The sequence below is a fragment of the Orbicella faveolata genome, unplaced genomic scaffold (assembly GCF_042242905.1).
Source record: "Orbicella faveolata isolate gen_17 unplaced genomic scaffold, um_ofav_v1 contig_35, whole genome shotgun sequence".
In the NCBI taxonomy this organism is placed as follows: domain Eukaryota; kingdom Metazoa; phylum Cnidaria; class Anthozoa; order Scleractinia; family Merulinidae; genus Orbicella; species Orbicella faveolata.
Window position 1 is genome coordinate 11,667,295 of NW_028301564.1, and position 19,692 is coordinate 11,686,986.

Genomic DNA, 19,692 nt, shown 5'->3' on the forward strand with positions numbered 1-19,692 from the left:
TCTCCCAGGCTACAGGGTTTGAAACTTAAATAAAGTTTTTATCAGTGTCATCGTCATCGTCATCGTCATCGGCATCGGCATCGGTATCATCATCATTATTATCATTTATTTAACTTTTGAAAAAGCTCGATAACATGTGACGATTAATCGTACTAATTTCATCAGCTAGTCACTCTCCATTTCTTGTTAATTGACGTCTGTCAGTCAGTTTACAATGAGAGAGCCACGTGACCAAGCAAGATGTCAAATTAGATTCGTTTGACGTTGAGCCTGTCAAGCTAAAGAGTGGTGTCTTGTTCCTGCTCAGTTTGCACATCGTTTGCCACGCTGTGCACAACAGCACTGTGTGGAATACGATTCTTTTTCCTCCAGCACTTGTAGCCGATAAATATAACCACACACAATGCTGAAAGGACGCCAAATGAAATGCCCACAATCTTCAGGGGACTGAGACTTGAGGCTCTCTCTGCGAAGAGATGAAGTATGTTACCATTAGGAAAGTCTTGGATATTAGAGCATAACCGTGAAATAATCTCGCGTGAACTCAAACAAGACGGTAAATGAACTAGAAGGTTGATTGGTTTAGCTCACAAAGGCGAACGATGTAGTTGAAACTTGTTGAAATTTGCTTTATGTCCTGTTGTCCTATTTTATCTTACACTAGAGGGCTGGAACAAAAGAAAGTGTTTACAAGACAAGAGTATAACTCCCATAGGATTGATTTGGGACACCAATATGGCTGCCGTGACGTCACGTGAAATCCCTTTCAATCTCATTTCACAATCCTGGTTGCTTGGTATTTTTGATCTTGCATCATTAAGAGAGGAGGTTTCTCCGTTGATCCGTAAAATAACTGGTATTATTGGAAGAAGAGAAACAACTACGGTAGTCTTTAGGATTAATAAGAATTTGAAGGGTTAATACGTTTAGCCGTCCATAAGGTGGTCGGTGGACTAGGGGCCAGTGTCTTATACTCGCTTACAACGTGCTCTCGAAGTAGGACGCGGCAACATGAGTTACCTAGGTTACGTGTCTTTCTCGGTCTCCATGAAGGCAATACTTTAAGTAGTTAAAAACTGAGTTATCTTTCAACTCGTTACCTAGGCAACTCAGATCTCACGACGCAGCTTAGTTAGTTTAGTTAGAAACTACAACAGTTTAGTTAGAAACTACATACAAGAGATGATGAAGGGCAAAAAGAGTTAATTCCCATATGGGCCTTATTCCCAGTCCAGGCGCGTCGCGTACATGTGTTCGGTAAATTAAAGACGAAAATGTCAATCGGCTTGGACTGTTCACGTGAATTAACTTTGTGTCACAGGACTTGTCACAGGACTAGTCACCTGTAGACCCCCTTGGAATTTCTAAAACCAGGAGTCATGTAAAAATAGTGGTAGCAGCAGCAGTAGCAACAGCAGCAGCAACAGTAGAAGTAGCAGTAGCAGTAGCAGTAGAGGTAACAGCAGAAGCAGCAGTAGCGGCCGCAGCCAAAACCGAAGCCGAATCCGAATGCCAATTCTATTAATGAGTACATCCAGATTCCAGACATGTACACTATTTTAGCCAATCCCCAGTGGGACTTTCGCTCATTTGTAAAGGCCTCATTTATATCTTGACGCCGTTTTTAACGCATAATTTTTTATGCTGAAGAAGGTTACAGTATTTTAACCGCAACGTCCAAATCAACGTCTTTTTTTAGTCAATGACAACAAACATTTTAGCATTTTTATCATTCCTGACTAAAATTACAGTATTTTTAGTAGAAGTAAATAATCCCTCGATCTCGAGTAGGATGTCTGCTTGGCGGTGTTCAGTTTATGAGTTCGTTGATGACTGAGCAGTCCGATTCTCGAACGGCAGATTCGCAGACGGATGGAGCATCTTGTAGAGGTGTGCTGTGCTGGCAGCCTGTTACCTCTCTTTTCTCGCTGACCGGAGTCTCTCACGGTGTTCTTTCCTCTGTTGCTCACTGTGCTCCATACCAGTGTGGGTGGCATATCTCCAGCTAGGTCTGTCGCTGGCCTGTTGTTCCCAATTCTCAATGTTGATACCGCATTGCTTCAGGTTGTATTTCAGGTTAACGTTATAGGGATTACTTTGGGAATAAGGTCTATATGGGAATTAGCTCGCTTACCCCACATCCTCCCTTGCTACATATTACTACTACAGGCAGACAGATAGATAGACAAACAGACAGACAGACGGACAGACAGAAAGACAGACCGACAGACACACAGATAGATAGACAGACAGACAGACAGACAAAACAGGCAGATAGGCGGACAGAAAAACAGAAAGACCAACAGACAAACAGACAGACAGACAGACACGGCCAGACAGGCAGGCAGACAAACAGACAGAATCAATTTTTACCTGCTTCGTAGCTTGCCTTGAAGCCCGGATACTCATCAAACCCATAGGACGTGAAGGAAACTGTATCGCTGGTGGTTAAAAGAACGGGGGAAGGCTTCTCTGATCCGCAATAATCTTTATTGAGCAATCGAACATAATCGTATTTGCAGGACACATTAAAGAAATCGAACCACAACTTTATTTTGTAATCAGAATCCATATTGAATTCCCAAGTACACTCAGCAGGCTCATCATAAGGTAGAGGGTAGTTGTAACTTGCCAGGCTGCCAGATGTCGACTTCAAATGCGTAACCTGGTTTTTCTCAGTACAAGAATAGGGAGCTGGTACTGAAAACAACACAACATAAATTCATGAATAAATTAGAAATAATATATTCAACTAACAAAAGAGTACTGACAAATCTGAGACGATCGCGTGTTATACTTGAGTTTATATAAATGATGATTTAAAGATGATTCCCAGTCCGTACTGTACAGAGTTTGTTTGCGTTTTTTGTATTGTTTCATGTAAGACATCACAAAATGTAAACATTTCGCAACTACTTACATGAAGTAAATTCAAAGTTTCAAAACAACCGCCATTATGGATGCGAAGCGATCGAAGTTTTATGCTTCGTTCTTTCTCATATCACTTGATGAAACAACTTCGCAGCTGTAAAAATCAATGAAGCTGTTGGAAAAAGAATCTGAAAGGCCTCAAAGATAAGGTATATAGTTCGTAACGAATAACATCGATTCGCATTCCATCGAGTGAGGATTCTAATGACGGTTTATAAACATTAGGGTGCTGAGTCTGCGCAGTATGGACTGCAAATCATCTTTAACTAAAAGAGAACAACGGTGGACATCAGCAAACCGTTATGCCATGAGGAGGGTCTACACTGGTTGAGAAATAATGAATGTTACATTTTGACACCTTTAATATATACCATATCCACCTCGTCCCCAAACAACGTTTTCTATTTTCGACAATTGTCAAAATTGCGGCTCATTGTTGATTATAAATAGTAGAGATGACCTGGGCGCGAGGCTGCAACAACAGTTGTGCCTGTGGATGCTACGGCAATTTACCATGGGCGTTGTGCATGGGATGCAAGCGTATTATTAAGACATGGGACTTTGGTCTCATGATTGAAGGAAATACCAAAGCAAAGAAACGATAGCAAAAGTAACATAATACAAGTAAATACATAAAAGATCATATATTTGCACTGCCGAGAAAGATATGGAGACATGATTGATCATCGCAGTTATAGACACAACTTAAGCAGTTGTAAAATTAAAGCCTGAAAAAAAACTCAGGTTTAAACTGGATTTGAACCTATGACCTCTGCGATACCGGTGCAGTGCTCTGCCAACTGAGCTTTCAAGCCATCTGGGAGCTGGTCACATTGTGAGTTCGTAATATATCCGTAGATGGCGAAAAATACAGATGAGTATTTTCATGCTTTAATCTCACAACTGTATAAGTTGTGTGTATAACTGCGATGATCAATCATGTCTTCAAAACTGAAAAAAATTGTTCAGATTCGCTAGTAACCCAATCCTTGGCGGTCTTGATAATTCTCGCTATTCCCACTAAACCTTATCTAAAGAAGTCACGTGATAAAAAGTAATAACGACCATTTAACGTGACAATATTTATCGAAATTCGACCGCGTACGGTCGTTATCTGCTCTGAGAACGGAGCTCGAGGAAAGCCATGAGCTTCGAGGAACAGATAATGCCTGAGGACAAATGTGCGTGAATATTTTAGCGCTAAATGGAGGTTGTTGCGCTTATCAATGTTCGGTATGGCTAACATTTAAATGAATGAATTATATTTACAGAAACCAAAATTAAAATACAATAAGAGGTTCCAAATGGCCCGAGTGGATCAACGTCAAAAACCGGGCACCCAAGTCCCGATCTCATCCAATGATTGGACCAGCAAGAAAGCAAGTCCCGCATGGGACTGTTCCGATTCCAAACTAGAGCAGCCCCGTGTCAAAACTTGTGAACATGGGCGGCGCAATTTTTAGCTGTGTTCTCGCAGAACTGACCCCAAGTGGATGAGAAGCGAGACCGGTCTTCAAATAAACTTGATTAATTGTGTTTTGCCAGCAAACAATTATCAAAGAATGACAGCCGCTGAAAATAAGTTTAAAGCGGAAAATGAAACCAGCCTACTGGGGAGGCCTTATGAGTTCGTGAGCTTATTTTGGATGTAGTTGTGAGCGAAAAAATTTTTCCGTGCGGAATGAAAGATAAGGTTAAAATTAGGGTGGGGCTTTAGTAGGTTTTTTTTTTTCAGGTAGGCCTCTTACAGAATTTAATAAGCCCGCCCCATTACATATATTTTTCTGACACAAGACATAATATAAGAGGTACCCGCGGATTAAATTTTATTATGTTAATAATGAAATCTTACCTTGTTTTACCACTTCAAAAACAGCGTCAAACTTTGATACATAAGAACGATAATGTTTCCAAGACTGGAACTGAACCCTAAGATAGCGATCGCCGGAAAACACGGAAGGCAGGAGGGACTGAAATCCTTCAACTTTGCAGTACTTGTTAAGCAAATCACTGGATGAATTCTGGCCATCCCGAATGTAAAGAGCGGAGGAATGACAATCAGGCCCCAACTGCAAGGTCTTTATACTTAACTTTACAAACTTTCCCTTGGGGGCTGTTATTACCCAGGTGCATTGAATGCTGCCAGCAAAGTTGCGTGGATATTGTGGCGAGAAGAGTCTCCCTGTTTCTCCATTCATGGAAATAACGTTGTCGCGCCATGGATCTTTGCACGGTCCCATGGAAGCTAAATAAGAAACAGAGAGAGGTATATCTTATAGCTAGTCTGTTCTTAGAGCTAGTACTCTAATTTGTACTTTTAATATCTTCATTGAACATTGTACTTATTTTTTTGGAGCAAGAGTGAGTACAAATAAAGATTGAGATTGAGATTCTTGGAGAAAAATATAATACTCCCCTTTTCCGTTAGGTGACGGAGGGAGGAAGAAAGAAAGGAAGGGGGAGGGAAGGAGGGAGGGAGGGAGGTAGGAAGGCAGTAGGAAAGAAGGTAGGAAGAGAAAAAAAGAGAAATTGAGGGAGGTATTAAGGGAGGGAATCAAGTGAGGGAGGAACGAAGGGAGAAAGAAAGGGAGGTACACTATAGGAAGGGAAGGAAGGAAGGGAAGGAAAGAAGGGAAGGAAGGAAGGAAGGAAGGAAGGGAGGGAGGGAGGGACACAAGAAGTAGCTAAATGCAGTAACTTACGGTCAGGAAGTGTTTTGTAGCTTGCATGGAATCCTGGGTATCGGCCTGTGCTGTCAGTTTGAAAGTTCACGTACACACTTGAATAATTTGATTGAATAATCGGAGGAAGCGAAGAACCACAGAAAGTTCCAATTTTCCTTGCAAATATTGCGTCGTGGTCTAAAATCCCAACAGCATCATTCCACAGACAATCTGCATATTTGGACTGTTCCAAATGAAAAGAATGAAAGGTCAATTGGATGACATATCCAGCGGGTGCTTCAATTTTCCATGAGCACTCTACATCATTTGGGTAAGGGAGAGGATACCCAAAACTTGCAAATTCACCTTGAGGGCGATGTAGAGTGACCACGTTTTTAGACCACCAGTACGGACTGGGCTTAGAACAAGAGTATCTCGCGGGCACCGCTTTAAGAGCCTCATAAGATGCCAAGAAGCCTCCTGGATACACTAGATACAGCGATGTAAACTCTACAAACACACTGTTTCCTATTGAATAGAATTCATTCTCGCTGTAGTCTCGAGCGTATGTTCCCAATTTGCGCCAAGTGTAGTTTGACACATCATAGACTGTGGCGTAGTTTTGAAGACGGTATCCGACCATTTCCCAAAATGTGACTTTTACAAATTCCCCAGGAGGTACAGTGATGTTCCAGCCACAGGTTCCTTTGCCCGGGTTTAGTGGATATCCAGGAGTTGAAAAGGTTCTTCCTTCACCTGTCAGATACACCGTGGAGCTCTTGTTTAGGTTGCAAGTTCCTGATGAAACTAGATGAAGCATGAAATAGGTGAATTTAATTTAAATAAGGTTAAATAAGGTTATCCAGTTTTTACAACAGTTTTGTGACAACAGAGTCGAACCAGTGGATTTCGCAGCCCATATATGACTTTCAAATACTTTCCACGACACCCAATATGGCAATTAAATATCATGTGATTTGCGGTCTCAGTCGAATTTCTGAGCCTTCATCTGTCACTGGTGGATGATGGCTGCTGTTCGCTCTGCTCATCATAATTAAACATAATGTTATCATCAGATTTTCAGATCAGCTACTATTAGTTTATTAGATTAGTACAGTGGAACCTCGATTTAACGAAGTCGCTGGGGACCGGCCAAAATTGTTCGTTAAATCGAGGGTTCGTTATATCGAAAACCTCGATATAACGAATTTGAGGGGAAACGACCAAAATTTTCGTTATATCGAGGTCATAGTTAATAATTGATTTGTAACACAGGTGACCTTCTGTCACGCAATTCAACGCAGTTTTCGTCACCCAGAAGTGCCGCATTTTGAGATGCAATTCATGAAGCAGGGTGGCTTTGAATATCAATTATTTTCACTTTTGAGCAGACGCGCAGGTTTTGTTTGCAAAAGAACGACACTTTCAGAGTAGCGATTTAAAAATGTTACAACATAGAGGTTATACAGAAAATTGTCTATGCATTCAAGGAAACGGGCTTTAGTGTTGTTATGTTGCACTACCCAACATTTCCGGAATTCAAAGAAGATAGAGCAGAAGTTAATTGATGTCGAAATACTATAGTGCCAATGTCTGTGACATATAATAAGCCGTTGACTGAAAGGTTGCTGTCTCTTTACCATAAGGATTACAAGCATTTGTTGACTGTTGATCTGGTCAGCGTTTATCTTTTGTCGCGTGTTGACACTAATTCGTTATATCGAGGTAGATTTAACGTTTGGGCTTCCGGATTATGTTCGTTATATCGAAGAATTCGTTATATCGAGGTTCTATTCCATACATTTTACTGTAACTTTGGCTGGGACCTAGAATATCGTTCGTTATATCGAGGACTTCGTTGAATAGAGGTTCGTTAAATCGAGGTTCCACTGTATAATTAATATTAGATTTTATATATTATAAGAAATTTTACATAGTCATATTTTTGCTATTTGTTTCTGGCTTCTTCTATACATTTTGTGTCCCCAAGTTTGAATGAGATTTTCCCAAGATATAAGGTATTATCACAGTACTAAAGTGTCTATCAATCTATCTATCTATCTTGCACTAGCAACATAGGTCACTAGCAGCAAAGGTAACTAGCGGCATAGGTCGATAGCGGCACAGGTCACCAGCGGCAGAGGTCACCTGCGGCAGAGGTCATCAGCGGCACTGGTCACCAGCGGCACACGTCACCAGCGCCACAGGTCACCAGCTGCATAGGTCACCAGCGGCATAGGTCACCAGCGACACAGGTCACCAGCAGCACACATCACCAGTGGCACAGGTCACTAAAACCATAGGTCACTAGTAGCATAGGTCACTAACAACATAGGTCACTAGCGGCATAGGCCACCAGCGGATCAGGTCACCAGCAGCATAGCTCACCAACAGCATAGCTCAGCAGCGGCATAGGTCACTAGCGGCATAGGTCCCTAGCGGCACAGGTCATCAGCGGCACAAGTCACTAGTGGCACAGGTGACTGAAACCATAGGTCACTAGTAGCACAGGTCACTAGCAGCATAGGTCACTAGCGCCATAGGTCAGTAGCAGCATAAGTCACTAGCGGCATAGGTCACTAGCAGCATAGGTCACTAGCGCCATAGGTCCCTAGCGGCACAGGTCACCAGCGGTACAGGTCACTAGTGGCACAGGTGACTGAAACCATAGGTCACTAGTAGCATAGGTCACAAGCAGCATAGGTCACTAGCAGCATAGGTCACTGGCAGCGTAGGTCACTAGGGACATTGGTCACCAGCAGCATAGGTCACTAGCGGCATAGGTCACTAGCAGCATAGGTCACTAGCGGCATAGGTCACTAGCAGCATAGGTCACTAGCGGCATAGGTCCCTAGCGGCAAAGGTCACTAGCGTAGAGGTGACTAGTGGCACAGGTCACTAGTGGCACAGGTCACAAGTAGCACAGGTCACCAGCAGCACAATCGCTAGTGGCATAGGTCAGCAGCAGCATAGGTCACCATCGGCATAGGCACCGGCAGGCACAGGTCACCAGCGGCAGAGGTCACCTGCGGCAGAGGTCTCCTGCGGCAGAGGTCAACTGCGGCAGAGGTCAACTGCGGCAGAGGTCTCCTGCGGCAGAGGTCAACTGCGGCTTAGGTCACCAGCGGCTTAGGTCAGCAGCGGCTTAGGTCACCAGCGGCGTAGGTCACCCGCGGCATAGGTCACCAGCGGCAGAGGTCACCTGCGGCTTAGGTCACCAGTGGCTTAGGTCACCAGCGGCATAGGTCACCAGCGGCATAGGTCACCGGCGGCATAGGTCACCAGCGGCATTGGGTCACCAGCGGAGAGGTCACCTGCGGCAGAGGTCCCCAGCGCCACAGGTCACCAGCTGCATAGGTCACCAGCGGCATAGGTCACCAGCGACACAGGTCACCAGCGGCATAGGTCACCAGCGGGCATAGGTCACCAGCGGCATAGGTCACTAGTGGCATAGGTCTCTAGCGGCATAGTTCTCTAGCGGCATAGTTCACTACCAGCATAGGTAACTACCGGCATAGGTCGCTACCAGCACAGGTCTATAGTGATGAAGCAGATGATCTGGTTGCTTACGTGCTTAAACAGTGGAAGTCCTTGGTTACAAGCATCCAAGTTAGAATGTGCGCCCTCTTCACAGTTTACTTCATATTTCTTTTAATTTAGTGAGATTTTGGTGATACATCAAGGCAAAATCACCCAGTTAAATGATAATTTTCTAACTCTCATTAACATGAACATAGAGAAACGCAAGAGAAACGCAAGAGAAGCTAGCTGTTGATCAGTCTAGAGCAAAGCAGGGGCATAAACGTGCCAGTTATTATTTCAGTTCTTATGGAATGGTCCTGATAAAGTCACACGTAGATCGGCGATAAATGAACACTCCAACGGAGGATTAAAGATGATTGATTTTGAAAGCATGATAATATCACTTCGATTGGCATGGCTAAAACGAATAGTTAGCTCAAATGATGGCACCTGGAAAAGGTATCTGACATATCACCTAGAACGCTTTGGCGGCCTTTTCTTGTTTCATTGCAACTATGATATTAGCATCCTTCCACTGAATATTTCTCTATTCTATCTAGAATTACTGCAGTGGTGGTCAGAATTTAGAGATATGTTCTGTGCAGAAAAAAACTGGCGTTATATTCTTTGGAATAACAAACAAATACTCATTAATAATAAAACAGTTTATTATAAAAGCTATTTCGAAGCTGGTGTAGTTCATATCAGCGATCTATCCTTTGATTTAAATAACAAAGATTCCTTTTCCCTAGTTTCTAACAGGATTTCGAAAACTAATTTTTTAGTTTGGGCTGGTCTTCGACACTCCATTCCTTCCATTTTAAAAAATAGTACTCATAAATCAACAACAGGTGAACTTTCTCTAAAAATTGACGAAAATATATTTGATGTGACAAAGAAGAAATCTAAAGACTATTATACTTTACCTGTAAGCAGAAAGGCTCTTTTTCCAACTATTGTAAACAAGCTGCAAAATGAATTTCATTTTACACTCGAGGAAGTTAAACAAATTTTTACGATCCCGCACAGTGTTGCTCTTGAAGCATATGTTAAGGCATTTCAATACAAAATTCTTAACTCCATTCTTTACACTAATGCTAAACTTTACAAAATTGGCTTTAAAATGAACGACTCGTGCTCATTTTGTTCATCCGAACCAGAAACGCTATATCACTTCCTGTATCTCCGTCCTTACTCGATAGATTTCTGGCGTGACTTCGAAGTATTCTGGCATCAACTTTTAAAGGAAAACATTCGACTTTCGTTGCAAGATGTTTTAGTTGGAATGATACCACAAAACTCCCCTTCTGCTAAGCTGCTAAACTATCTAATTATAATTGGGAAATTGTACTTATGGGATTGTAGAAGAAGTCAAATTCTTCCAAATATATATGGATTTAAAAAGAAAATTGCTGTAAAATATGAGACGGAAAAATATATGTCTGCATAGTAAAAAAACAAAGGATTTGTTTGAAGCTAAATGGATAGTGTCGCCCCTTGTAAAAGCTTAATTATTTAAAGGTGTTAATATGCATTCACTTTCTGTATGTTGACCTATGTAATACTAATTAATATGTTATTTACATTATATTTTGTAAATATTTAGTTATAGTTTGTTGGAATTTTTTTTTTTTTTGGTTACCGTCTATTGTTAGTGATATTGGTGTTTTTCAGTGTTGTAACTATTGTAGTATTGTAGTATTATTAGTACTAATTAGTTGTATTATATTATTAGTATTAGTAATATTAGTTGTTATTATAATTATGTAGGTAAGTAACTAATTTGCTGTATTAATATCAATTTGTCTCAATAAAGAAAAAAATAATAATGAAAAAATAAATAAAATAAACGTGCTAGAAAACAATGGACGTTCATTTTCAAAGCGATTTCTTGGTAACCTCGGAATAGTTCGGGTGACCGCGCAAACCACTTAACCTCCTGGTATAGTCTCGCCTAATAAACTTCAGAAATAGTCATTGCCATTTTCCCTCCGAGTATAAATTTCTACTTGGATTGCACGGCAACATGGAATCCATTTGTTAATTATAAAAACAGTATCTGTAGTATAATTTCCCTTGGACATGATGATCAGCTTCTGTTTGGAGTGTGTAGTAGGTATATCATATATATTTTTAAGTATATTTGCATATCGAGCGATATAATTTTCTCTTCATTACAGTAGTGCTGCAATATTGGTAAAAAATATACTGCGAATTATTTTACAAACTACAGAAATATATGTCTACTAAAATAAATACTCAGTTCTCACCTGCAGGAATCGATGAGTAGTTTGCAATGAATCCTGCACCGAGGTTGCTTCTATATCCTTTAACCATTATGCTGAGCTCGTGTCCCGTCGAGTAGAAATTGAACGATGGTAGTTCCCCAGAGAATTTCACGATACGAGGATACAATCCGTTTATTCTATCTGCGATTTCTACATAGATATAGTATACTCGGAAAGACAAGAATTCTATTTTCACAACTTTCCCTTTTGGTGCAATTATCTTCCAATGACATTTGTTTGCTAACTCGTAATGAGAACTTTGTGGATACCAGGGGCTTTTGACCACTCCCGAGGCATTTCGAAGCTCGATATTCAAGTTCTCGTCATCAGAGTTGGCCAAGGAACAATCACGTACTGCAAACAAAATCATAACCGTTAGACGGCGAGCTCGAGGATTTAATCGGTTGATAAGTGGCGAGAGCTGCTGTACATTGAATGATTGATTGATCGATTGAAGCCCAGGGGTTAAATATCAAAGTCAGCGGAAACTGAGAGTTTCGAGTCTAGTTTGAAACAGAGAAAGAGCTTCGTGTACATTCACAGAAGTGTTCCTATAATAATAGCATTTGGAACATTTAGTTTGTGCCACAGAGTTTAAACGTCTTCTCTCACTCCCCTCCCCTCTCTGAGCTCCTATCCTTATTTCTCACACTTCTTGCCTCTATTCCACCCCCTCTTCTCATTCTCCCACTTTTCGTCCCTGTATCCTGTTTTGGCTTTTACCCCACCGCATATCTGGCAACTTCCTTTCCCTATCCCCGCCTCCCTCCCTCCTCTTTCCGCCCCAATCTCCAATACCCCGCCTTATTACCACACTATACCCTACAACACCCACTTTGCTCTCCTAGGCCCTCATTTCCAAGAACCTTACCTGTCTTGATAGCCGAATAATTGACAAATATTCCCTGCTCCACACCTCCATCCACCTTTTCATCGCTCTTGAAAACAACGTAGACAGAACGAAACTTGGAATATATTTTCCAGGACTGCAGGCTGATGGCGGTAAGATCCGAGTCCCCCACGTCATAAATCTGCACGTTGTGTTTTAAAGTATTCCAATTGTTTAACTGTGGCAAAAAATGAAGCTTAAGAACGTGATTCTCGGATGCCGTGATGTACCATCCACAAGTCTTGTTTCTGTGATAACCATAAGGGTAATACGGACTGGAAAAGTTGTACTCTGTTGGCGACTGAGGAGCAACTAAGGTCTTGTTTTTAGAACATTCTGAAAGTGAACATTGAGCAATTATCAGACATTGAAAACTCGAGTCGTAACCAAGAGGGCGGGGGGCTCGGTACAACAATTGTATGACTGGGTGACATCGAAAACACATCAGTTTCACGAGGAAAAAATATCCGAAATTATTAATTTCAAGACATAGAATGAAAAATAGGTATATAACGTTTTGTTATCGCCAATAGGATAACAAGGTGGAAGTTACCTTTTTTCAAAGACTGAAGTTGCACTCGGCTAGAGAATAGAAGTCTCTTTGAATTGTACTTTTACCTTCTACTATGAGATTTTAATTTCCAGTTTAACGTTATAAGAGCATTTCAGCTCTTTTCAACGGCTTAAAGAAGGCCGACTAATACCCCTTAACAATACTGATTTAGCTTGCTTTTCCTGCGCTTCATACGACACACGCATGGCAGTGGCATTCTCAGTTACTCCAGTCTTCGCCTCCAACCACAAGCTACGGCCGCTTGAGAAAAAAGAAGTTCCATTAACCAGGGTGCTGTTACAATTGTATTCAGCCATTATGTCGCTTGCGTCACTAGGTCCATCGTGGATCCTTAGATGTTTGTCGCTACAGGGCTTCTGAAATGAGGCCGTGATGTAAATTCTGAGCACCTTGTTTACAGGGGCCGTGATGTTCCACTGACATGTAGCATTGAGCGGAAGCCATCCAGGCGTTTTTGGAATCGTACCATTACTACCTGTTATGGTAATTGTCGATTGATCGTTTGCAACGCAGCCTGTCAGATGAAGAAATCAAAGTGGGTATGAGCCACTCAACTTGGAAAATGGATCGTCGGTAAACAGTGGCAATTTTGATGCCACTGAACTGACGTTTTAATCCGTAGGTCATACATCATTTGTTTATCGAGCTAGAGAGGCGAAAAATGAAGTTAAAGCCCACTGGCATTGTTAAGAAATAGTGAAAAACCCAACAGCAAGAGAAAACATAAGGAGATGTGACACCTGCGAAAACATTCAGGAAGTCATCGGTGATCCTTGTCCGAGACGTTACCGCAAAGAAAGTACTGCTTCTTATCCCATACTGGACGCGTGACCAAGTAATAAAATCCTTGAACTGCGGGTTCTCGTTTTGTTTTCTTTTTTTTTTTGTTCTCATTTCATTTTCCCTGCCAATATCAGTGATTTTCCTTCTCTTTGCATTTACTTTTTAACGGCTTCTTTGTCTTCGGCTTAGCCCATCCATTGCCCCATGCATGTGACACATCGAGATAAGGTTGTGTAATATGTCTTTAATGAGATCTAAAACTGACCATCTGTCAGACTTTTACGATAATAATAGTTATATTTATACAGGATAAACCCCGTCAGTGTAGTAAATACTGGTATCAAAGGAGGTCCTGTTATTAGAGTACATAAGTAAAAATACAAAAGGTCTTAAAGGTAAAAATTCACTAAGAAAATTGTCACACGGCCAGAAATATATAAAAGGAGTATGCATCTACACATGAATCTTTTCATCTAATTAAGGAAAAAGTCTGTAAGTGTCCCTTGAGAATTCAATAAGGGATTCCTTTGATTTAATATCGCGAGGAAGATCGTTTAATTCCATCACACCAGTAAAATAAAAAGATCACTTCGCGACCTCTAGGTTGACTTTTGGTCATAGATTCTAGGGATCATAGGTTCTTGGATCTCAACTGCAGGTGTAGCCTTCGAACTTTTTTTCTTTCTTTGTTGCCATCTTTTAAGGCATCACACTGTATTTCGCGGACTGGACTGGACTGGACTGGACTTGTAAAACGCGGACTAATAAAAAAACTTGTACTTGACTTGTACTTCAATAATTGTCTTTATTTGAACGATCATCTCTCATCCAAACAACTTCAAATACTTATCAACTGCATACTTCTAACATACTTAGAGCCACCAAGTAACATAACATCCATTCCATTAAATAAATGACAATTGATTTGGGCCAAAATTCGGAATAAATTTTCATTTGCAAATGTCGCGCGAAGTTGGCGGCTTGTTTTAAGCTACCATCTCTTGCTAAAAGGCCAACACCTCCAGTTCAATTTCTAGAATTTAGATGGAGTGAAGTAAGAATAGAAGCAGGGCTAGGATGCGAGACGTTTGGATCTGTTTACCTTGTGAAATATGACAAAGACGCCGTCGAAATGTCATTGTAAAAAAATGAAAGGTGAGTAGAATTTTGGCGCGATTTTGGTGATCAAAGTCAACAGACCCTTTTCCGTCAGTCCTGTCACGTACTTTGCTAACCATACAGTTCCCTTTTTTAAATTTACGATAACATACCCTGCGCAGCTCGGTTCTTGAGTTGGAAAAGAAAGCTGTTGAAATTATTGCTGAAATGCCATTGTTCCTTTCTCAGAATGTATAAAGCGTATTGAAAGGTTAAAGCTCCTCACGTGACAACTTGCGTGACGGAGCGCATGATCTTCGCAGGTCTAGTGTGACTGTAATCTGTAAATCGTGACACCACATGAGTAAGAACTTTCTCGATTTCTAAAGATACTCCTAGAAAGGCAATCTGGGAGGATGTCATTATTTGCATTAAAGAATTGTTTGTTTGTTTTTTAATGCTTTTACTAACTTACAAACATCACTTACAATACATTTTTAAAAAAAACCTGCTTACAATACTTTTCATTACATTGCTTACTTACTTATCTGTAAACGTCTTACAAAGTTTTGTTTAACAGGGCGATAGCCGCATCTGCAGACTTTCCAATGCAAAAGATTGCTGTTGAAATTATTACTAAAAGGAAATTGTTCCTTTCTCAGAAGATAAAAGCGTGTTTAATGGTGACAGCTCCTCACGTGACGCCTTGCGTGACGGAAAGCAAGCGACGGAAAAAAGTAACAATATTGATAAGTTAATAAAGATGGTAAATTTTAAGCTCGGTAATAAAATGTGAAGGTGAATTAATCAACATGACACGAGCGTGGGACAAAGAAAAATTCTGAGTCCGAGACAGGAATCGAACCCATGACCTCCCGAACACCGGGCGGGCGCTCTATCCACTGAGCTACGAGAACTCATGGAGAGCAAGGTCATTTAACTGAGTTCATATATGATAGGTGTCCTGCATACTGCTAGGATCAACGCTATCGAATTCATCGTGAGTAGTGATAAGTTAATAAAGATGGTAAATTTTAAGCTCGGTAATGAAATGTGAAGGTGAATTAATCAACATGATACGAGCGTGGGATAAAGAAAAATTCTGAGTCCCAGACAGGAATCGAACCCATGACCTCCCGGACACCGGGCGGGCGCTCTATCCACTGAGCTACTACTACATTGTGAGTAGTGATAAGTTAATAAAGATGGTAAATGTTCTTTGTCCCACGCTCGTGTCATGTTGATTAATTCACCTTCACAAGTAACAATATTGCTACAAAAATATTTTTGGCTGTCTACATTAAGTTTAAAATTTAATTTGAAGTTTTGATGCGCCCAAATTAATTGTCATTTATTTAATAGAACGCAAGATTTGTTTTCATGGAATGGATGTAATGTTACTTGCTGGCTCTAAGTATGTTAGAAGTATACAGTTGACTAGTATTTGAAGTTGTTTGGATGAGAGATGATCGTTTGTATAAAGACAATTATTCTAGTCCAAGTCAAGTTAAGTACAAGTTTTTTACTAGTCCGTGTTTTACAAGTCCGCGTTTTACAAATCCGCATTCTACAAATCCGCATTTTACTAGTCCACGTTTTACTAGTCCCCGTTTTACAAGTCCGCGTTTTGCAAGTCCGCGTTTTACAAGTCCTCGTTTTACAAGTCCGCATTTTACTAGTCTGCCCTTTACTTGTCCATGTTTTACAAGTCCGCGTTTTACTAGTCCGCGTTTTACAAGTTCGCGTTTTACAAGTCCAGTCCAGTCCAGTCCAGTCCAGTCCAGTCCACGAAATACAGAATGCCATCTTTTGAGCGATCTTAGAAACAGAATACAACAGTGTGGCTGAAGCTACGACAATCGAGATAAATCAGCGAAGCGTCGAGGCTCATATGGCCATATTTTACATAAAAACCAACACTGGAGGCGATGAAAGTTCCAATCACAAGTACTAATCGATTGTTTATTTCGTGCTAACGTCGATTATTCTCGTAGACTAAAAATAATAACATAACTGAAATAACTAAATTAGTTACTTAAAAGCGAAGTGAACCGAGCGAAACAACAATGAACTAAAATTATTTTTCAAGCAATTGGAGCGCTGGCGCAAAAAGCAGCGAAGCCACGAGGAACCGCCAGCCTGGATTACCCGCATTTTTTATTGCCGCCCCCTATTACACAATCCGATGGTGATGGACAAAACACTGACCCCTAGTCCATGGACTACCCTAAGGGACTATCCAAATGGACTACCCTAAAATGGACTACTCCTAAAAAATACTTTTTCAGATGAGAGGTATGTTAAGAAGCTGCAATTATATACTTACACTGCATGGAGGATGCTTTTCTTTTCGTTCCGCATCGCCTTCAGCCACCATTTTGAATAACTATACTGAACAAAACAACCGCTGTACACAAAAAGCATAGACTCAAATCAAATCAAATATTCTGTGGACAACTCAATCTTGCTCCCATGTGATTCAGTAGCTCAGTCTTTCTCAAACAGACAAAATGATCTTCAGGATGTTACTCGTGATTTGTTTTGCTTGTTTTGTGCCGAAAATTATGGCACAGAAGCAGCTAGTCTTCTTGTTTTTTCCTGAGTGTATCAAAATGAAATAGAAATGGGAATGAGGATAAAGCTATGGGACAGCAAGAAATTCCAACAACTACGCTACAAAAATGCAGAGTGGAGTGGGAGCAGTAGTATTCTTGGCTGGCCTGGGCTATAATTATGTGGGAATTTTTGTGGTTTTGCGAGACAGTATATGGTAGTCCATCGAAGCTTCCTCCTCCTTTGTTACTGGAGTATGGACCAATTTTGAAACAGTAACCTTGAACAAATCCTCCGTGCAGTGTAAGTATGTAATCGCAGCTTCCTAACATACCACTCATCTGAAATAGTATTTTTTTGTGGTAGTCCATTTTAGGGTAGTCCATTTGGGTAGTCCATTAGGGTAATCCATGGACTAGGGGTCAGTAGGCTGATTTAGCAAGAGAACGGGAACGACACCTGACGACGGCGCGCGCAGTACAAATACCCAAATATGGTCAGATGACGACTGCAGGGCGCGCGGAATAACCTGGATTCTGTTCTAATTTGACCATATTTGGGTATTTGTACTGCGCGCGCCGTCGTCAAGTGACGTTCCCGTTCTCTTGCTAAATCAGCCTAGTGTTTTGTCCATCACCACCCGATGACAGGTTTTGTGAGTCGTATTAACACAGCTGATCAGAGGATAGCTCGTGATAAGAAACTTCCAGCCAATTTGGAAGGGAAAAGTCTCTGTGATACTGTAGAGTCTATCAAAACAAAACTATCCGATGCTATCCGATACTCTCCGATGCTATGGCGATGCGGTGTTTGCTCGATGGCGGCGAAGGGCAAAGCCTGTCAAGTGAGGAATCGAGAGAAGTGTAATAGTAAACGATAATTGTAGACTTCTGTTGTTGTCCGCTAGAGATCAAATTCGGAGAAGTTAAACATTTCCATTCAAAACCTTTTTAAGGTCTCTAAGCGTGAAGGATTTCAAAATGGCACTTTGTCGGAAATCTGAAATTGGTCTAGAAATAGAAAGATCAGACACATCATCTGATCGTGTGTTCCATGCTTGTGTAGGCTGTTACGCGGAGTGCGGAGTGCGGAGTTCGGGGTGCGGAGTGCCGAGTGCCGAGTGCCGAGTCTAAAAAAAATTTTAAAAAAATTAAAAAAAGAAATTAAAAAAATTTAAATAAAAGAATTTAAAAGTGAATTAAAGGAATAATTAAATACATAAACAAACTAGAAATAGAAATTTAAGAAATAAAAATAATAATTATTAAAAAATTCACACCGCCTGAGGTGGACTGTTCATATCGCGTATATTTCATTCAGTCCAAGTTGTATATTCAACTCACGATTTTCATAGTTAGCAGGTTACTTTTAGAAAAAAAAAAAAGTAACGAACAGTCCAGTTTTGACCATGTCTAGAAAATGTGAGAAATTACACCTTCGGTTTCCTTGGAAAGCCGTGTGTGAACCATTCAACAGCATATCAACTGCGCGTCCTGAAGTTCTCGCAATTTGATTGATGAAATTCAAACTAAAACATTGAAAATTTTTTCAGCGCTGAAAAACAGTAAGATTAAAAACAAATGTGGATCGACAAATAAAGAAACAAATAAATACACAGGTAAAGCTGCACTTTGAGAAAACAAATTCTAACAATAAAATATTTTCCCAAAAAAGCCATTTTAACTGGCAGCTCCATTTGTCTCGCCAATTCCACGTGCAACTACGGCCATTTTTTTTTTCTGTTGGAATTTAATATCTTCTCCGATCGAAAATTACTGATTTCAATTTGGAAATAAAGTAAGGTTAGTACACACTACATGAAGGCTTTTAACGCAAGTAGTATATAGGGGATTAACCAAATACCGTTTCGCAGAGGGAGTTTTATTTCACCTTATCGCAGCCCCCACCATCAAGTCCGGCCCTCACAAGCTCGGGCCGGTTGAACCTGGGGGCTGCGAAACGGTGAAATTCAGCTCCCTCTTTGAAACAGTATTTGGTTAATCCCCTATATACTACTCACAACAAAGGGCGACCAATTGGAAACAAGCGAGCCCGTTGTTATACCGTCCGAGCCGGGATGACTCGAGCGCCAAACAAGTGCGGGTGGCTGATGCGGGACCGGAAAGAAAGCTGTGGACTTTCCGAGGCCATCCAAAGCCTCCCTCCAGAGCTTCGCGAGATGATTCTGAAGGAGTACATCGCGATAAAAATTAAGGAAAAAAAGGAAATGGGGTGGGGTAAGGTTCACGAGAGTATCTTAAAACTTCCGTTCTGCGAATTCAAGCAGCGAATTGTGCAAATGGTAATTTTTTTTAATTATGCTAACTGTTATTTCGAGGGTTGTTGTTTTCCCTGTTTCGAAAGTGATGGAACAGTTCATAATACCTCGAT

The 19,692-nt window shown here is 40.9% G+C and overlaps 1 protein-coding gene across 1 annotated transcript in view; it reads right to left on the bottom strand.

Annotated features, from left to right (window-relative positions):
• Positions 1-86: 86 nt before the first annotated feature.
• The window catches only part of LOC110057568 (cubilin-like), a 39,892-nt gene continuing 20,286 nt past the window's right edge, over positions 87-19,692 (bottom strand). The window contains exons 2-8 of the mRNA XM_089273939.1: positions 12,998-13,381; positions 12,276-12,629; positions 11,387-11,758; positions 5,634-6,401; positions 4,784-5,176; positions 2,374-2,700; positions 87-466 (exon numbers count right to left, since the gene is read on the bottom strand). Of these exons, the coding sequence (XP_089130065.1) occupies positions 279-466; positions 2,374-2,700; positions 4,784-5,176; positions 5,634-6,401; positions 11,387-11,758; positions 12,276-12,629; positions 12,998-13,381 (2,786 nt within the window). The 3' untranslated portion in view covers positions 87-278. The remainder of the gene's footprint in view (positions 467-2,373; positions 2,701-4,783; positions 5,177-5,633; positions 6,402-11,386; positions 11,759-12,275; positions 12,630-12,997; positions 13,382-19,692) is intronic.